Here is a 19,140-nt window from a genome sequence, read left to right on the forward strand (position 1 = left end):
TATCATCATACAAAAACGCAGAGTGACATTGGACTAGGTTGATGATAGGCCTTTAGTTTCAGCATATTTGGAAAGTACAAAATATCTGCTTAATATTCAGAGAAGGATCTGTACCTACCGAAGGTCTATGGCATAATTAGATGATCACAGAGGGCGAGGGCACACCCCTCCGCAGCATTTGATTCTTCCCTCCAAGCAAGGCCTCAGGTGACCAAGTCTTCATATAAAGTTCACATGCAAGTGTAATATGACTCCACAGAGCATCACACTGTAGAAGTGCCCAACCACAAACGAAGAGCCACATTTTAATGGCAGGCAGTGCCAGCATCCACCAATTGCTAAAACAATGGTGTCCCCTATCCAGCATGAAAGCCCCTGAACTGGAGCCATTCCTTTAATGAAGCCCCTCTGAGTGACATGTTCAAGAGGGGCAGCTGCCACTAGATCGGGCAATTGGTCTTAACAAATCTAGCAGCTCAGAGACCGCATGGAAAGGAGGCAATTGGTGCAGGGACTTGAACTAGACTAGTAAACCAGCGGTTCTGTCTATTACCACATGTTAAAATACAGCCAAAACAAACCAAGGTCCCTCAAATGCAACTGCTGCAGAAGTCTAGAGTTCTCGGCCACTCGTGAAAGTCTAATCGTCAGGGAAACCAACTCTGTTCTTGGCAAAAACAGACGCTCAAGATACCCTTGTTTAGCGCTGGAACTAAGTAGGACTCCTACCGCCCTCGTGCAGATGCTTTCGGATCGGATTACTCAAGTCTCTTGGGCTTTAGGGCCAGATGGCCTTAGTTTTACAATATGCTCTACAATTTTACCATACTCCATTTTACACCACTAATATATATTCTTATCTGTTCAACAGACTGAGCCCCGCAAAGAGGTTGGATGAAGACAACCCGCTTTCATGAGCAATGCTTTTTTCAGCAGACACCATCTTTTGCAACACCAGTTTACAAAACAAGTTGCTATCCTGACTTAATCTGCCTTTTGCATTTCTTTCTAACAATCCTTAACAATAAGGGCTTTTTTTTATTTTTAATGACATTTACCACAGATCTCCCTCTGACTTTATGGGGGCTTCAAGCATTTCGCATGGTCACCCTCCTTTCCCCTTAGACCCTTCTATATCTGTACTCCAAAACCTAAACATCCAGGTGAAGAAAAATCAAATCACCCCCTCCCCCCCCAATCACTGGGTACAAATTATCTGTTACCCTAAATCTGTGCAGATTATAATTAGGGCTCCCGGTTTTGTGGTATTTATATTTTGACATTTCTGTCTGTATTTATCCATATTTAATTTTTGATAATTTTACCTGTATTTATCGATATCTATTTTAGGTTTTGTGAAAAAATGAAGCTGAAATTTGTATATTTCTGCAGTTATTTAACCAGTTAATGTGCACTCGTACCTGAACGCCTGACAGGTTTCAATGATACATACACACTCAGATGGTAAAATATACACTTGTAAGAAAATATGTACATTTTGTATCAAGGTAGTGCAAATGTACTGCTGTTTAAGGCTCTTTACTAAAATCCCTATATTTTTTTAGTCCTCTTGCCTGTCAATATGCACTGCTATTCGCCAGGCAGTCATGATTGACAGCATTTAGAATCACTCAACAACAACCCAATTTCCGTTTTTATCCACATTTTAAAATTAATACTGTCAGGAAAATTCATGGTTTTCTGTCTGCATTTATCTGTAAAAATCAGTAAAAACGGTAAACAGGGAGCCTTAATTATACTTCTATTAATCAGAATCTGTAGCATATTGCTCACAGCTGTCTATTTGCTCCATTAAATGGAAATGAAGACCTCAATTTATATTAGGACTCTACCAAACGCAAGTTAATTCACAGAACTGGAGAGGTACTATGGGGATGTGCAGCGGGGGGAGGGGGTGGGGGGTCAGGGGAGGACAAGACCATGCAGGCCAGTGAACTCATCTCTCGAAGGGGAGCCTATCTTCAGTAAGTGGTAGCACTTTGGCAAGGCGCTGGTGCAGAGTGACACTATCTGCACACGGGTGACGTTCAATAAATAGTACTCGTCACACAGGGACCTTACTGCACGCAAAAAAAATGGCGCTCAGTAGAAAGGAAATCACATATTAGCTCAAGAAAGCCTACAGGACGCTTGGTGTCAAACATTGTGAAAAGTATCTGAAAAGGGAAATTAAAGTAGGTTTGTGGCAGGTGCAAACACTGAACTGGATGCTTGCAAGCTTGGTGAAACGTAACAGGAAACAATTTATGGTAAGGCAACTAGGTAGAATGTAACATATGTGGAAAAATATGTTTGAAAACTATGGAAGAGCAAAAAGGCTAGCCATTACGCAGCGCTTGAATTCTCAAACGATACATTAACAACATCTCAGCTTGTAGGATGCGACGACTTTCTCAGCATCACAGAAGAACAGTAACACTGCCCCCGCGCATCACTTTCTTTACTTTAAAGGCTCCTGAGGTAACGGCAGTTTTGCACGTTTCTATATATTCTTAGATCTACTTCACGGCAGCTGGGGAAATGACGCAGGCGCCTCGGCGGGGGCGACGCGTTCCCAACCTGACATTTCACGGAGGGCTTCTGGCCCACACGGTACGCTGGCACCCTGCCACCACAGAGGTCTGCTCGAGGAGTTATGAATGAATTTGGCAAGCACCAGCACGTTCATGCGTAGATGTGGTGCGTCAGTGGGACTCACGAGCAGGCCGCAGGAGCCCGGTGTATATAAATATTATATATCTCACCGAGCCGCACAAGGTGGAAAACACGCAGCATGTAAATAAAGAGAAGAAGGCATTTTTGAGTGTGCCTAAAAGGACATTCAGAGCTGGCCAATGAGAGGCCACCTAGCCAATGAGGTTACAAAAGGTCACAGAAAGTCTGCAACGCCAAGAGGCCTTCAAAATATGGGATGATGTGTGATCACCCCAAAGAGTGTCCTTGAGTGAGCAAAAGATCAGTTAAGAAAATCAGAGACCAGAAGTAAATAATAATGTTTTCAGACGGTCAGGTGGGTTAGTCTGTTCAAGGCAGGAAAGCGGTAAGGCGCTCAGAGCCTTACAATTAATTTTATGTTCGTGGTTGGGGGAAGTCATTGGCACGCTTATAAAAGCAAAATTAAATTAAAAAAAAAAACCCTGGGCACGAAGCCTGGATACTGTCTCGGGTGATTAGTGCACTATACAATCAGTATAACAAATACAAAGAGTTGGGAGTAGGTGCAACTTATTCTTGAAGTAATTAGTAAGAGTAAGTAAAATACTCCTGTATTCTTAGAAGATCCCGAGTGAAGTCACCGCAATACATCGGTAAATTTGGGCCCTGCGTTTAGCAGACATATGAAAGCATGTGACCAAACAGGCGTACTATGCACATTTTCCAGATACAGAGAAACCTGGAAATGGCGTCCAGGAGCATCTAGAAGTGTAAAAATGTGAAAAAAAACAAAGATGAAAGGCCTTTGCCATGGATGGCCTTCTGGCAAATGCGAAGGCTCGTAAATTGCTGCTCTTTCCATAGGAAGTACTGAGAAAGGGGGGTCCCAGCAAGGAGAAACAATTTCACAAAATGAGATAATAAAAGAAAATTCAATTAGCCTGCATTGTTATTTATTCACAATGTAGGTATATTCAAGTTGTCATAAATTTGAGTACAAAATCACAGATATTTCATAGTGCCCCAGGGGGGCGGGGGGGAGAGGGGGGTGATAAGGTGCAAGGAAGTGTGGGTATAGGATGGTGACAATGTAAAAAACGGCCAAGCGGCCTCACTGTACTATATATCAAAGTCCAATCGTGAACACAACGAAAGACCATAGGTTCAATACATCAATTCAAATTAATCATGCTCCACATATTACAATGAATGTTCAAGTCATGGGGTGAAGCTGAAAGAACATATTGGCTGTCGACGTTGCGACCCTCTATTGTTTGCAGGTATTAGTAGAAACCTTGCATCGGGGTCTTCATCAGGACGGGGGTTGGGGCAGGCAACCAGGGGTTGCTCGTCTCCAAGATGGATGAGGTTGAGGACGCTCTCAAATGGAAGATTTTCTCCAGGTCATAAAATGTTGGTGTATGGCGTCCTACAGATAGTGGATGATGCGATGTACGCGTTTCAATTACGCCAGGGGTCCAGTCACTCGCAAAAGTCCCGCCGTGCGTGGACGAGTGGTCATAGAAATCCACCGTCGTGAACAGAGTCAATCCGCCCCGAAGCCGCCTCGCGTTGAATAATGGCCATTATTCAACGCGAGGCGGCAACCCCCGTCCTGATGAAGAGGGGAATTCAGCTGGAAACCGGCTCTGGCAACTACATCTGAGCTAAAATCCTGGACGAAGAGACCAGTAAAACATGCTAAACATACCCATGTGCAATTTTCTGACAAGACAAAGTAAGTGGAGTCCGCGCTTTGTGTCCTTTATGTTCAGTTCCAGCCAGACACAACACAAATGGTTCACTTAATGGGACATCAGCACTCTTTTGTTCAAGGCTCATACTGGCTGGGAGCTAACTGGGGCATAAAACCTTGATGCCAACACCATCCAGGAAATAAAGACACTCACTTTTCCGATTTACATGTTCTTTGGAGATAAACTGATTTGTACGCAGTTCTTTTTTACTTTTCAATCTGGATGAAAGCCATACATGGACTGTAAAAATGTCAGAAGCATCATTCTAAGTGCACTAGTAACCATAAACACAGCACTTACAAGAAGAGTTTATTAGAATTCAAAGTAATTCTTTTTTGGCAAAGTAAAAATAATGAGAGAAAAAAAAAGTAACCACTCTAAAGAACACAACATCACAGTGCATTAAAAGTCCACAAACCAGCTACCTCTCCTATCACTCCTTGACTTTATGCTTATCTTTGACACTTTACATAAATCTGCTGCCTTTTAGTTAGGTTAATGCTAGAGATATCCTGCACACCAATTGCAGCCGGTGCAGGTAAGTACGGTGGGGCCGGGATAGGGAAAATAAAGTAAATGAAAACACTTACCTTGCCCTCGCTGCATCGGCGATGCGGCGAGCGCAAGGGAAGTGGTTTTATTTATTTTCCCTATCCTGTCTGTCAACTCTCCACCCCCCACCATGCTTACCTGCAACGGCCAAGTACAAATGTGTCAGACTGTATGCTGCTCCTTGCTACCAGTTCTTAACTCACTAGCTGTAATGCACATCAAATAATTGTACCTTCTGACCTGAAGGTAAAGAGGGTCTCTGCAACAAAAGTAGTAACTCGCTAAGCTAACTACATCCAATTAAAGTCTGTGACCTACACCTTTGTGCTTTGCAGGCGACCTCCCCCCTCACCCCCCATGTTATATGACGAGTAGTCAAACCTGCGACTAGACTGCACACGTATCTCTACAGTAAATGCATTAACCGCCCGAGTTACCTTACTCATGTTATACTCTGAAAATTCCTGGGCACACAAAGATATCTTAAGCAGGTGCCTAAACCCATCAAGATAGTTTAAAATGCTGTTTGTGACCAATTAGATTAACGAGAACAGATGTTATATTTGTCCTTGTTCAAATTTCCTTAGGGGCATGTTTGTTTAAAAAAAAATGTAAGAATTACTTTTAGACTGTTCCTCGAGACTGACCCATTTCTTCTGCCATCTTTTTAGCCCAAATGTATGGGATCCCGGGGTAAGTTTTTCCAGCCCCATTTTGAATAACATTGTTTACCGAGGTATTGGGAAGTCAATCCAGGGGAAAGAAAAGGACTGTCTGGGTTATTCTAAAAACGTAGACGTGAAGCAGAAGAGATGCCGTGGGTAAATGAAGCCTACAAAGGCGACTTTTAACGTGAATTGTAAGGGCCAGGTCAAAATGTACTGGGCATGAGCAGACTGTTCTTTTACCAGTTTCTTCTGGATGCTGCCCTGAGAAGCTGAGGCAGCACCGAACCAACTATGTCAAAAAACACTCCAAACAGAGAATGTTGCAAGGGGCGAGGTGTGGTTGAAATTGCTTAGCACAACACCTGGCCACCTGGGTTCTAATCCTACCTTCAGTGCCTCACCTAAAACCTTGTGATTGTGGGAAAACAATGTGCCCTTGAGCCTGAAATGGTAATATGAAATATTGTAAATAACATTTAAAGAAAAAAATTAAAAACACTTTCTATGCAGTGTGCTACCCAAGGTAGGCCCATTTACATGTATCCAGCCCCTCTATGGCACATCCTGGATTCTGAATTCTGGTCCCCGTCCTACCCGATTATTTTAACTGTTCCAAATGCAGTACCTCGTATTTGAGAAACTTCCGTTACATTAAAACAAGTATTTGCAATGCAGTAGGTCTTGTATTACTGATAGTTTGAGGTATTGGTGTTGCAAATAATAATGCAACACCAATACCTCAAACTTTCAGTAATGCCAGGCCTATTGCATTGTAAATGCTTGGCAGTGAGCCAGGAACCAACATTGCAGTCCCGCAAGCTACTCCTAGAGGTCTGTAGTGAGCAAGACACCAGCACTACATGTCTGCGTAAAATACCGCAAGCTGGTCCTAGAGGTCCCTAGTGAGAAGATTTGAGAAGTTGCTGCTGCTACTTTAAAAAGTAGCATTAGTAGAATTATATAATTCGTAACTTCACTTCAAGGCTTTGATAAGTGGGACAGGAGTTTCGGGTTGTAGCTAGACCGGTTTTGTTTAAATAATTTCACCACCCTCTTTGCGATGCATGGCTATCTTCACCTAAGGAAAGACTAACGGAGATGTCGATAACATCAATAAGTAGGTAAAGCTTCAAACATTTTTAATGAAACCTATATCATTGAATGGATTGAGCTCTTTGCTGGAGTAAACCTCGAACCGTGTGCAGGATGAAGTGGGGGTGAGGGGGGTTCAGAGGAGTCTGTGCAAGTGTTCACCAACTTTTAAGACAAGCCACGCTCCGAGCCTCCTTCTACTCAACACTCTTTGCAAAGAATTTACTATTGCCTAATTGTGCAGAGTTGTGGCGTACAATTATACAATAGTAACATCGTTTACACCTACACGACACCCTTGCGTGGGTTGCGGTCATGCTTACACGAAGCCATTAAAAAAAAAAAAAATACAAACGTAGGTTTAAGTTCGTAAATGGCTTATTAAAAGCAGGCCAGTTATATGTACAATGTTCTGCCATGCAACAAATAAATCGGCATGTGCCCGTTTAAGCATAATATTCTATTCAACCCCTTAAAACCAGTGCCTACAAACAGATCGTGCCATCAATGAAAATGCCCCACCCTACTACAAACGGAACGAAATCATACCAAAAAAAACAACACACCACCACCTACACCGCATGTTTCCTCTCGGTTCACGCCTGGTTCCAGGAGACTGTGTCCGAGGCAGACCAAAGGCATACTTGAACAAAAATCCAACTGCTTATTACAGGGGACGTTGGCGTCTTACTGGATACAAGTCATTCAGAAATTACCAGTGCTTTAGGGTCAGACGGGGTCACCGTCGGGGTGGTGGTGGGGTAGAAGCAGGGGGACATATACAAAACCTGATGGATGGAATGCCTACATTAGTCTCAGCCATTGGTATTTAGTAGGGCTCCAGCCCAGTACATTGCTATTTTGCCCACCATACCACCTTCTTTTTCATATGCAACTCAGCCTTGACCCTGCTCCAATAGGACAGTCCAGCCCAAACTGCCAATCCAGGTCCTCCCCAGACCGGAACACAAAGCAACCAAGTTATACCTGGCTGATGAGCTCCAACTAGGGCGACCCTGGTCCTGTGCGGCTTGTGTTCCGGATCAGGGAGGACTGTTCCCATTGGAAAAGGGTCAAGGCTGATTTTAGTATGGAAAGGCCGCCTCACGCTGGCCACTCCATTATTTGATTCGGAATGCCTAGGTAAACTCTGGAACACGAAAGGTTTCGATAAGTGGAATTTAATAGGGATAGCTAGGATTGGTGATATCTGGGTCAAGGGCAGGATTAAGTCATTTGCCGAATTACAAACAGAGTTTGAATCGAATGAGACAGAATATTTCCGCTATGCGCAGGTCCAACATGCACTGCGAGCGGCGTTGCCAAAGGAGATGGATATGCCAGAGGCCTCGCCATTGGTAGATAGAATATTAGACGGTCATCTGCCAGAGAAAACTATTTCCCTCATTTATAGGAAGTTGATCAATCATAGAGCGGACCTCCTGTAAGAATTGAGAGATAAATGGATGAGGGATGGTATTGAGCTAGATGACGAGGACTGGCAATCGACTGTGTCCTCCCAAGAGAGGTTGCGATCCCGGCACGATTGCGCCTAGTCCAGTTGAAAATACTACATATGGTTTATGTCACTGGCCCACGCTTGGTCCGGATGGGGCTATCTGAAGACGGTTTGTGCAGGCGAGGTTGTGGCCAACTCGGCACGTTCCTCCATGTCCTCTGGGAATGTCGTTATATGGTGGATTATTGGAGGGCAATACATGATGTTATGCGGGAGGTACTAGGGGTAGCGGTGTCACCAGAGGCAAGGAGATGCCTCCTTAATGTTTGGGAACCTACAGACCTAAACACAGCACAGACTAGGTGGGTCGCTCTGGGGGCTATGATAGCAAAACGAAATATAGCACAGCAGTGAGGGTCCCAAAAATCACCTACGCTTGAGGAATGGAAAGAAAGTATGGACTGGTGCATGTTCCGGGAGAAAACTTTATTTGGCAAGGGACCGACCTCGCAAATGGACAACTGTTTGGGGACTTTGGAATCGATATAGGGGGGAGATTTGTGTACCTCCAGTTGACTCAATGCCGGATATGTCGACATCCCAGTGACCCGCATGTATAGGAATTACGACCCCCCCCCCCTCCTTTCTTCTCGTATCCTTCAAAGTATTATTGTTATGATGTAATGATGTGTTGAAATGTTTCTCTCTGTACCGAGCACTTATTGAAATGCCTTGTGTTAATAAAATGAAATATAAAAAAATAAAAAATAAAAAAAGACTGATTTTAGCACATTGCTGCGTCCAAACTGAGGTGTACCGGTCCCCTCACCCGACTCCTACCCAGCATCCCTTGGTGGATGCTAGAGGGCCCCCATGAGCACTGGTCCCCCTAACTTAACTCCACACCTGCATCCCTTCACGGATACCTGAGGACCTTCATGAATAGTGGCTCTGCTCACCCAAATCCTGACCGGCATCCCTTAGCGGATGCCCGAGTTCCTTCGTGAGAAATGGCCTGCCTCCCTCCCTTACGGCTAATAACCAGCAGGCCAGGGCAAATGCCCGAGGGACCCCAGGAGCACTAGCTCCCCTCACCCAACTCCTGATCAGCATCTCTGGCCTGAAACCGTAGGGCCCTCATGAGCATTGGTCCTTTCACCGAACTCCTGACCAGAGTCCTCGAGTAGGTGGAATGGTCCAAAAACCCAGTCTGTGTTCTTTCAGAGGATCACAGTTCAGTTTATTCTTGAATCTGTAAGACAACTCTCGACAGCAAATCCTCGCGCTGGCCTTTGAACTTGAGACTCCGTGTAGTAGCTGCAGCTTCAGACTGCAGGAGACCTCTAGTGACTGCCCATAAAAGCACAGCCCTCTCTTTCCCTGCTGTTAGGGATTCTAGTCACATGATTGGCTAGTAGTTTTTGGCATTAGTGGGGCACCTTTCTTCTATGCAGCTAAAAGCAATGTTTGTAACCAGGAGAGGGAGGCATGCTACACAGTTAAGTTGGCACAGATGGTCTACCCTATTTTTATGCGTTTGTTCTGTGGCGTTTATCTGCGTTTTATTCCCTGACGTGTCTCACAGTCATACATCCTTATTAACATTCGGGGGCGTGGGTTATGTTCAAGACAGCGAGGCTTGGAGCAGCGTGTAAGAGCTCTGATAGAAGCGGTGCTCACGGCCCAGGGTGCCTCATTGTGCGATAACAATGAGAACAGGAAGTTGAAAAGCACAAGACATAGGCGTGGAGACTGCGGCTCGGTTTCTCATACAGGAAAGTCAAAAATGTCACAAGCGGCCCCTGGTACATTCCTGCAGTGAAGCTTGTCGCTCTTGTGTCGCGAATGCAACAACATACACACTTCATGACCACCAAACACTGCCTTCAATGACGTTTCACAGCACAACTGGACATCCACTTGGTTCTGGGGGTTTGTTGTTCATAGGAACAAAATGTTTCTGCGCCGACATATTTTAAAACACGCACTTGTAAAGCTACTGGGCAAGAGTGTAATGTTCCAGTGCTACAGTGAGACGCATGGGAGTGAGCCAGGAAGAGATAAAAGTACACTATAGTTGTAAAGTAGTCCCTCGGGAAGTTCAATGCAAGCAATCACAGAAAGGCAGAAGGATACACTCAATAGCCAATAGCATTAGGCGAGAGCTGAATACTCCACCTGGATTAAACAAGAGATGATTGACAAAGTCTCAAGCCAATGGCTCAAAGAGACTGGTCAATGGTTGAAAGGGGTGGGCCCAAACCCACTATGGGTATATTGTTAACAATAGGCCTGTTTAACATGTGCACTGTTCGATCCTAGACTTAAAACAGCTCACGCTAAAATACCTGAACACACCACACGGCCAGAATTCACAATGTCGTTTTCCTCACAGAGATGGAGTTTTTCTGATTTAGTCAGACTACACCAACACTAGGATCACCAGTCGGGTCCGGTCGCAGCCGGGTGTTTTACATGCACACATAACCCAGCCCCCCTCGTTGGCCTCAACACGCCTGTGTCCTGCACATGAGCTGCTGGCTTGGTTTAGGCACAATGACAGCCAGAATATGGACGGTGCTGAAGACATCACAGCGTCCATCACCGACTCAGCCCGCAAACCAATGGCTCTCTGAAAGAAGCGGAAGCCACACAACCAACCTGCTGACTCTTTCATGGAGTGAATATGGATGGACCGGTCACTCATTTACTGAGGTGCCGTCAACTGGCCTGTAGAGAGGAAAGGCCAACAGGCATGAGAAGGGGCCCAGGTGCGTGGAGATGCAGCGTTCCCAAGAGCACACCCAGGAAACCGCTCCGGCTAGAACAGGAGCACCATGCCTTGGTAAGCCAAGGCTCAGGTTCGACTAAGATCATACCAGGGACTAGCTCAACCCAGTATGTCACCTAGGCTAGAGTGGTGCCAGCGCATGGCTCTATCTAGGGCATGACCTGCACCAGAGAGGAGCCAGGACTCTTCTACGGCTAGGTCAGTACCTGGGCCATCAAGGCGAAGGAAGCACCAGGGAACATTTTATGTTTGAACATAGTTGAGGCTACAGCAGTCTCAAGATAGAACAGAGTACTGCAGTAGCAGGGAATAATGTAGACAAGGGCAGTCCAAGGTTTCAGGGGTGCACAAATATCTGAGCACTCCAACCCGAGCAAGACCCAAGTGGGGTTTACAGCCAGAGTCTTGACACAAATATCACCTCCAAAGAAACACCAGAGATGCACCGGCCATGAGCTGGGATAAGAGCCATTGGCAGCCAATGCAAGACTATATCAGTAGACAAACATTTAAAATGATAGGTAGGAGTAAGACACTCCTAGATTCACTGGCCCTTTCGGGGTCTGTTTTACTCACCCAGAGGTATTGTCCCCAGCCAGTGTGTGCTCGCACCTGCGTAAGGCAGGGCGGCTGCCTGGAGGGCAGTAAGACCGAACCTCTCCCGAGGGGACTCCCCCCATCCATTTACTGCCTACAGCAGTCACAGTGTATTCCTCTCACCAACATGGCTACCCAAGTAGCCTTTAATCAAGGTCAGCAGTTGGACTAGTTTCTATTTACCGTTCCACCAGACGGGCCCCTCCATGGAGAATTCAAGAGCCTGTGTGAAAATTGAACTATTTGTTTCTCCATTCAGGGCTGACTGGTGGCCACAGCGGTAACACTCTGATCAAAGCACAGTCTGTGACTCCAGGGGCTGGGGTGGGCTCCCCTCCCCAGGATCTAGCAGCAGACAACTGATGTAAGGAGCAGAAGCTGCGCGTGGACAGCGGCCATTGCAAGATGACTGTGTCCAGTGGCAGGTTTGCCAGCAGGAGATGACTAAGAGGAAATGGATACAGTGAAAGCCGTAGAAGCGGCAGGTACATCATCATCAGACTTATATAGCGCCAACTAATCAGGATGGGACATCCGTGCACGTGCCCAAGGCCACTCCGACTCAGAATGTTCTACCAGGAAGTGGTCACCGTTTTCTTAAAGAAACAGGCGCAGAGTTTCACAGTTTGACAAGAAGAGTAGAAACGAGGCGCCACCGGCCCGATTCTTTGATCCTTAGCACAAGAATGAGGAGCTTGTTTGCGGGGCCCACATTTCTATTTGCAACACACAGTTTTAATCCATTATGGGATACAATGTGGCACTGCCGGGTACAAACAAATCTGTAAACCAAGGCCCTAAAACTGATGTAAGTGAAGTGTTTTCAGTGGAGTGTTTAATTCGTGTCTGTCTTGGAGAGGCGGCCAGAGCTGCGACAGCCCCAACACGGATGCATCAAGGAACTTCCTTTTGGTGTGCTCCCAACAAATGAGATTTAAAGTAATTTAATTTAGCATTCAGGTGTTGCTTTTCCGACAGCAATGCTATCAGGGTTTGCCACAAAAGGATGCATGTGGCAGGGCGGTCTGCGGTGCTAATGTGTCGCTGAAAAGACAATCGAAAAGCTGGCCATCCCCAGATTAAAGTCCGAAGTCATGGCCAGCGCCTTCGTTGTCTTGGCTACTTTAAGGTTCGAGGCCCTACTTAGAGGTTCTTGAATTGACTCTCGATTGTCTGGTTTAATATACCATAAAAGGCAGCTCTGGTTTGTCTACAATTAAACTCGGATAGTTTGTATTCACCCATGGTCGACAGATGCTAAACAGCTGGCCAGTGAAACCCAGGCCTGTTGCCTGTAAGCTGAAATCCAATCACAGGACTTGCTCCACCTACGAACACTGCCAGGGCTCAGCTGTGTGTACTTACTCCATGGAGGTGGATTCCATCAGAGGGATAAGAGCCTTCGGGGCAGACCGCAACACAAGGTATTAACTCTGCAAGACATTTTTCTGCCTGTGCACTAAGCCTGTTATTTGCTCTAAATGACAGCAGTCTAGGGTTAATTACTGAACTCTTAGGTGAGGCCAGTTTGAACTGGGAAAACCCTGAAGACAGTGCCGGATTTAACCCTGTGGAGCCCCTAGGCCGTCGAAATTTCAGCCCCCCCCCCCCTCGCAAAATATCTCCCAGTATGTTTTAATTTTACCAACCATTTTAATAAACCAATTTTATTACACATAACTAAACATTAAAAATTATTATTAAACAATTTTTTAATTTTAAATAAACCAACAAAACTTTAAATATTCACTTTCCGCAATTTGTTTGGGGTGAAATCTTTTAGAATAGCTTGGAAGTCTACCTTTTGCAAGATGTGGTATTGAGTGGCTAGAGGCAACTGAGTTCAGTGACTCGTGTCATTAAAGATAGATTTCAAGATCAAATCAATGTTATTTTGATGCATTGTTGAGAGCCCCTAAAAGGAGTGGGGCCCATAGGCGGGTGCCCTATTTGGTAATCCGGATCTGCCTGAAGGCAGATATCCTCCAGCGTTTCATGACTCCACCCCAGAGGAATACCCTCAACCCTACAGCAAACGGGAGGTTTGGAGGCATGAAGAACTGCACCCCAGTTTGTAACTTTTTGAACCGTTGGACAAGAAATGGGCTGCCTGGGAGGTGGGGCTCGGGTTCTATTTTTTAAGCAAATTGTGAAACCAGACAAAAATATTTTACACACAGGTAGACGTCTAGTTTCATGCGAGGTTACAGGATGTGGGTAATGCTACCGCAGAGGCGGCTTCCATCATGGTACGTGCTCATGTGGTGCACGGTTTCTTTATTTGGAGCAGAAGAGACAGCAATAGAGGGACTCAGGGAAGCTGTGATCGCAAGTAAAATAATGATTTAGCTAAATTCCATCTAAGCACATACCAGGGCAGTTCCAATTACAGGTCACAAAGCACTGGTTAAACCCACACTTTGGGGACCGGAGTCTGGATGAGTTTTATAGAAAGGTGGCCAGGGTGGAAGGACATGGCCCACACCAACCTCCCTAGAATAGTGGTAGATCTCTAAGAAGCAGCCGAATGTAAGGGATGCACCCAGCCTCAATCTCAGAAATTGCTTTTCTAATCGATGTAGGAAGACAAGGCCCAGGATTTTGTACCAACATCTATTCATGGTGATGGGGAGATGTGGCACATGATCTAGGAGCTATGGTGCAAATGTCTCAGTACCTGTGGTCCATGGTGCAGCAAGGCAGATGGACCCTACATAGCTGGAGCATCAACAGAACATTGGAAGTGCACAAACATATAACACAGCTGGGAGGACACTGTGCACCTCTTCTAGGCGATAAGACTAACAACCTTCATCAGACTCAAGGATGGAGTCAGAATAGAGACCAGATCCCATGAAGGGAACATGCCTGCCACAGCTAAGATTGCCCTAATATCAGCCCAAGACAGATGTCTTCAAACTGAGATGGGGGAGGGGGATTTCTAGGTGAGACATGAATTATCTTGAGGAGGGAGTTGGCAAGCACTGGTCAAGAGGAGTATCATGCTGAAAACAGGGCTGTGTTTTTAGTGAAAAACAGAGTGGCAGTGAGACACTGTAATAGGTCATCAGTATCACCTTTTGTTGCATATTTCCTGCATGAAGGTGGGGAAGGGGGCCAACGTGTAGGTAACTAAAAGTCCCTCCCACATCGATCGATTAAATGATACCTCTACATTTTAGAGAGGCCAGGCTGTCCACAACACAGCTAATCATGCATCTGATTGCCTTTTCTAAGAGATTACTTATAACTGCAATGTTTAAATATTAAATATGTTTAGAGCAGCCATATGCATAGAATAATTGTGAAAAAAATGCTTCTCATTTTGGGGGTGGAAGGAAATTATTTTAAACCACCTCAGGTGGCATCAAAAAGTTTGAAGACCACCAGTCTAGGAAGTTTCTATCGGGGGTTCCTGAAGATCTGAACACATTAATCTAAGAAGGTATTCGTTTCAGACATCTTCTCACAGGCGGCGTGCCTGAGATACAGGGTGACCCAGCAGATGCATAGTATATAAAGGGTAAAACTAAGCCCAACAACACAAGTACTGTGAAACAGGTGAGTCAATTGCTTCTGCTCACCTGTGGGTGGAGGGGCAATAGGGTAAACTATTCCTGAGGCACAACCAGAGCTGATTCACCACCCAGATGAATCAGTTTCAGGTCACAGCCAGACCCAGATCAACAAATGTACAGCCACACAGAGCAACGCCAAAGCCAAGACCCAAAACAGTACCAGGGCAAACCCAGGGTCATAGCAGCTATATTGCATCCAAGCACTGGGACACCACCATAGCAGAGTCAGACCAAGACCAGCAGCATGACACTGCTAGATTGCACTTAGTAGCATAGCAGGGCACTGCTACGCGCCGTGGCATACGAGAGGCATCACTGAAAGCAGAGCAGCATTAACAAAGAATTGTACCAGGGCACTGGCACACCGAAACACCCAGGCAACATAACACCACTAGACCCTGTGTATTAATGGGCACACCAGGGTTCCACAAAAAGCAAGGCACCGCCAGATACAGTAACACATATACAAGTTCACCTTAAGACTACAGCACCACGACACCAGCAGACTCTGTGGATTGCCAGACCCAGGGCAATAACTGGGCACCGGCAGAAACAGTGCAGCATAAACACAGTAGCGCCAGGTCACATACAGACCGAGCAGCTGGCTAATCCTGCAGTAACTGCAGGGCAGAGACAGACCAGAAGCACCAGCAAGGCACGGACAGACCCAGAGTAGCCTCGGGACACAGCCAAAGCAAGGTAGTGCCAGGCTTTAACCCAGAGCAGTACGATGACGCTGGAAGACTTGGCAGAAAGGCAACAGAATAACAGCAACGCGTGACCCAAAACTCCACATGGGCACGGCTTCACCAGGCCATGGCAGAGCTCTACCGGGCACGGACAGGTGCAGGCTGCACCAGGCGTACTGGCATACTACCGCGTGACCCAGACCTGTACCCGTGCAGGGACAGAACATGGATAGGGCAAAGGAGAAAAGTAAAGTAGAACGGTAGAAGACAGTAGTGCAAATGTAAAGCAACCCCAAGAACCGGGAAAACCTCCAGTGATGGCAGTGGAGGCATGACCCAGCGCCAGGGCACGGTCAGAGCAGCCAGATCCACCAATAAACAGACCGAGGGAAGGGCAGATGCCACAGACAGCGGGGAGCGGGTAAAACAACAGCGGGGCTGGGGCGCCGGGGCAGCAGAGCCGCGACCACCGGTAGCCCGGGGCCGTGTGCGCGGCCGGGGAGGGCTGCCCGCCCACCGTGCATCCCCAGAGGAGACTCGCGTAGGGTGTGGGGGTCGATTACTACTGCTCCCCTGCATCCCCGCCAGCCGTTCTCCCTCCAGCGCTCCGAAGCACGCCCAGCGCCATGCATGGCACCTGCACCCATGCCCCCTTCCAGCCTCGCCCTTCACCCATTCGTACAGCCCCCGAAATCCGCCCTGCACCCTCCAGGACCGACCCCATGCCCGGCTCACCATCTGCCGCGCGATCTCGGTGGCCGCCATGGTGTCCGGCTCTGAGCAGCACAGGAAGCGCCTCTGAGGCCAGCAGCAGCAGCCACAAAGAGAAACTGTTCCAGGGTGGGCGAGACCAAGCCAGGCGCGGGGAGGGGCCGCGCAGGGGGCGGGCTGCGTGCGGCGGGGAGCAGGCTTACGGGCCTGGGGGCACAGCTGGTCTGCAAGCACGACACCCCCCGGCCAGCAGCATGGGTCCGCCTGCCCTGAGTGTGCGCGGCTGTCCCTGGCACCATGGCAGAGCAGGGAAGCGGACACCCCTCCCGTGAATGCAACATCCCAGGGCTACATTTATCAGACATGTATCTTTAATGGGGGATGTGGCGAGAGTGCAAGATGCGGTTACACGGCGAGAGTCAGGGAAGGTGGTGTCCTGGCTGCAGGTCAATGGCGGGATGAGAGCCTTCCTCTCCGTAGCGCCTTAAAGGCACAGGCGCCGCGTGTCCCCATCACCACCACACCGGCTGGCACACCCGGCCTCCATTACTACACACACACTGGCACAGCATGGCACACCCTTTCACCCATCACTACACAAGCAGTGCTATCTATGGACGTTCCAAGGGTGCAGGGCACTTCTGTCCAGTCAATCCTTCTGGTTAAGATAATGTAGGAAATCTCAGCATACTATGTGTTATTGCCGTTGAACAGGAAACAATAATTAGTTAAATAAAATGCATACCATGCCTTCCATCAACATGACATACAGTGGTACAGCCTGGCCGCAGCACTACACAGTATAGTACGTTATATACATCACATCAGTGCACACTACAGTGTATTATAGGAGGCATCATTGTAGTGCCACACTCTGCCCATCTTATTGCACAGCTTTTATGACACACCCACTTCCTATTACCGAACAGTATGAAACACCCTGCGCTCATCTTCTCTCGCAAAAGCCCACTCTGTGCAGCATACCCTTACTGTATCATTTCGTACGACCAGAGCACTCAAGTTTCCCCCAAGTCTATGCGACTGTAGCTCATACCGGTTTTTGCTTTCCATTCTAGAACATTTAGTCCCGTTCATCACATTATAAGGGTGGGGGAGTGGGTGGAGGCAAAGTCAATAGGTCTGGCTTTGTCAATGCTTGTTTGTTATGTTCTTTTTTTTCTAAAATTGTATTGGTAGGGAAGCTGGTGGGCCATCTCTATTATTAAAAAAATAAAAACCTTTGGCTACAAGCAAAACTATAAATGTTTAAAATTGAAAACCACAATTGATGCAAAAAAAAACAAATTGCCATAGTAGCCCCTGGCACTAAATGGATCTACTTTGAGTGTGGATGTGCTCCTTGTGAAAGAGCAGAATACTGTCGCTCACAGTGAAGTTAGCCAGTGGCTTAAGTGGGCTATCCCTTTCCCCCTTTAAGTAATCATATGTTGCAGTAAAATCAAAATATTATATTATTGGAGGTCGATTCTATAGACTTACAAGTTCTATTTTTATTCAGCAGCGGTTTCTGCATGAGGGTGGGGGAGCGTCACCCCCGCTAACTGCGAGCTTTGCATGAAAAAAGAAAATGGCAAAGAAAAGATTTCATTGCCATTTTAATTTTTGACCGTTGTGTGCCCTGCGGGAGCCAGCCTGCCCGGAGACATGCAGCGCATGTCCTCTGCTGCCGAGTGGCAGCAGAGGACAGTAGTAGTAAAACTTTATTCGGTTTCAATATACAGCAAACCATAAAAGTTCATATTTAATAATTTAATACATTCATCAAAAAAGAAACATACATATTCAGTATAAAATACCAATTAGATAAAATATGCAACAAAAGAGATTAAAAATATAGGGAAAAAATCACCAGGGTACAGTTAAAGGTTCTTTCTGTGTCTGATACAAAATTACAAAAAAACCTAGCAATGGGGAGGGCAAAAAATGAAAACTCTAAATGTCGAAGAACCAAAAAGGCAGGGCGACATTGACGTAGGCCTAGACTTTTTAAGATAGGTACAAGATAACACTTTCTAGGTTCTAGGTAGAATTTACAGAAAAGGGTCATGTGTAATGTGGATTGGGAGGAAATACCATCACAGGTGCACTGGGAAAGCAATTGCGACCAATCGTTTACTTCGGGGAATGTAGTTAACCTGATAATTATATCTAGCCTTAAGCGAGTCAACAGAAATCGATCATAATTGCTTAGGGTCCAGGTGAAATAGGTGTGAATCAGCATTGCAGTCTGAATCAATAAAACGTTCTGGGTTGAGGATTTGCGGGCTTCAACGGACAAGCGAAGCTCCGCTAGATGGGATAAACATTTAGTTTTCAACACTTTCCTGCTGATAAGACTCATTTCTGGAGGGTTCAGATAAAGTTGCTCTAGGCCCATAGCGTACAAGAACCCTTTTACGTAATGGAGCCATCCGATCTTTGAAACGTTTTCTAGCAAGAGACAATCCCTCACTATACTTTGAGAGAAGAACAGCTTATCCAAGGTCCATATGTGGCAGCAGAGGACAGTAGCAGTGGCTGGCTGGATGCTCCAAAGTGCGCATGTCACT

At 46.4% G+C, this 19,140-nt stretch overlaps 1 protein-coding gene across 4 annotated transcripts in view; it reads right to left on the reverse strand.

Annotated features, from left to right (window-relative positions):
• SEPTIN6 (septin 6) overlaps positions 1–16,991 on the reverse strand; it is a 178,019-nt gene extending 161,028 nt beyond the window's left edge. For all 4 annotated transcript variants that reach the window (XM_078688702.1, XM_078688700.1, XM_078688701.1 and 1 more), the window contains exon 1: positions 16,595–16,991. In XM_078688702.1, the coding sequence (XP_078544828.1) occupies positions 16,595–16,624 (30 nt within the window). In that variant the 5' untranslated portion in view covers positions 16,625–16,991. The remainder of the gene's footprint in view (positions 1–16,594) is intronic.
• Between the last annotated feature and the right edge of the window lie 2,149 nt (positions 16,992–19,140).

Source organism: Lissotriton helveticus, chromosome 4_1 (assembly GCF_964261635.1).
Source record: "Lissotriton helveticus chromosome 4_1, aLisHel1.1, whole genome shotgun sequence".
In the NCBI taxonomy this organism is placed as follows: domain Eukaryota; kingdom Metazoa; phylum Chordata; class Amphibia; order Caudata; family Salamandridae; genus Lissotriton; species Lissotriton helveticus.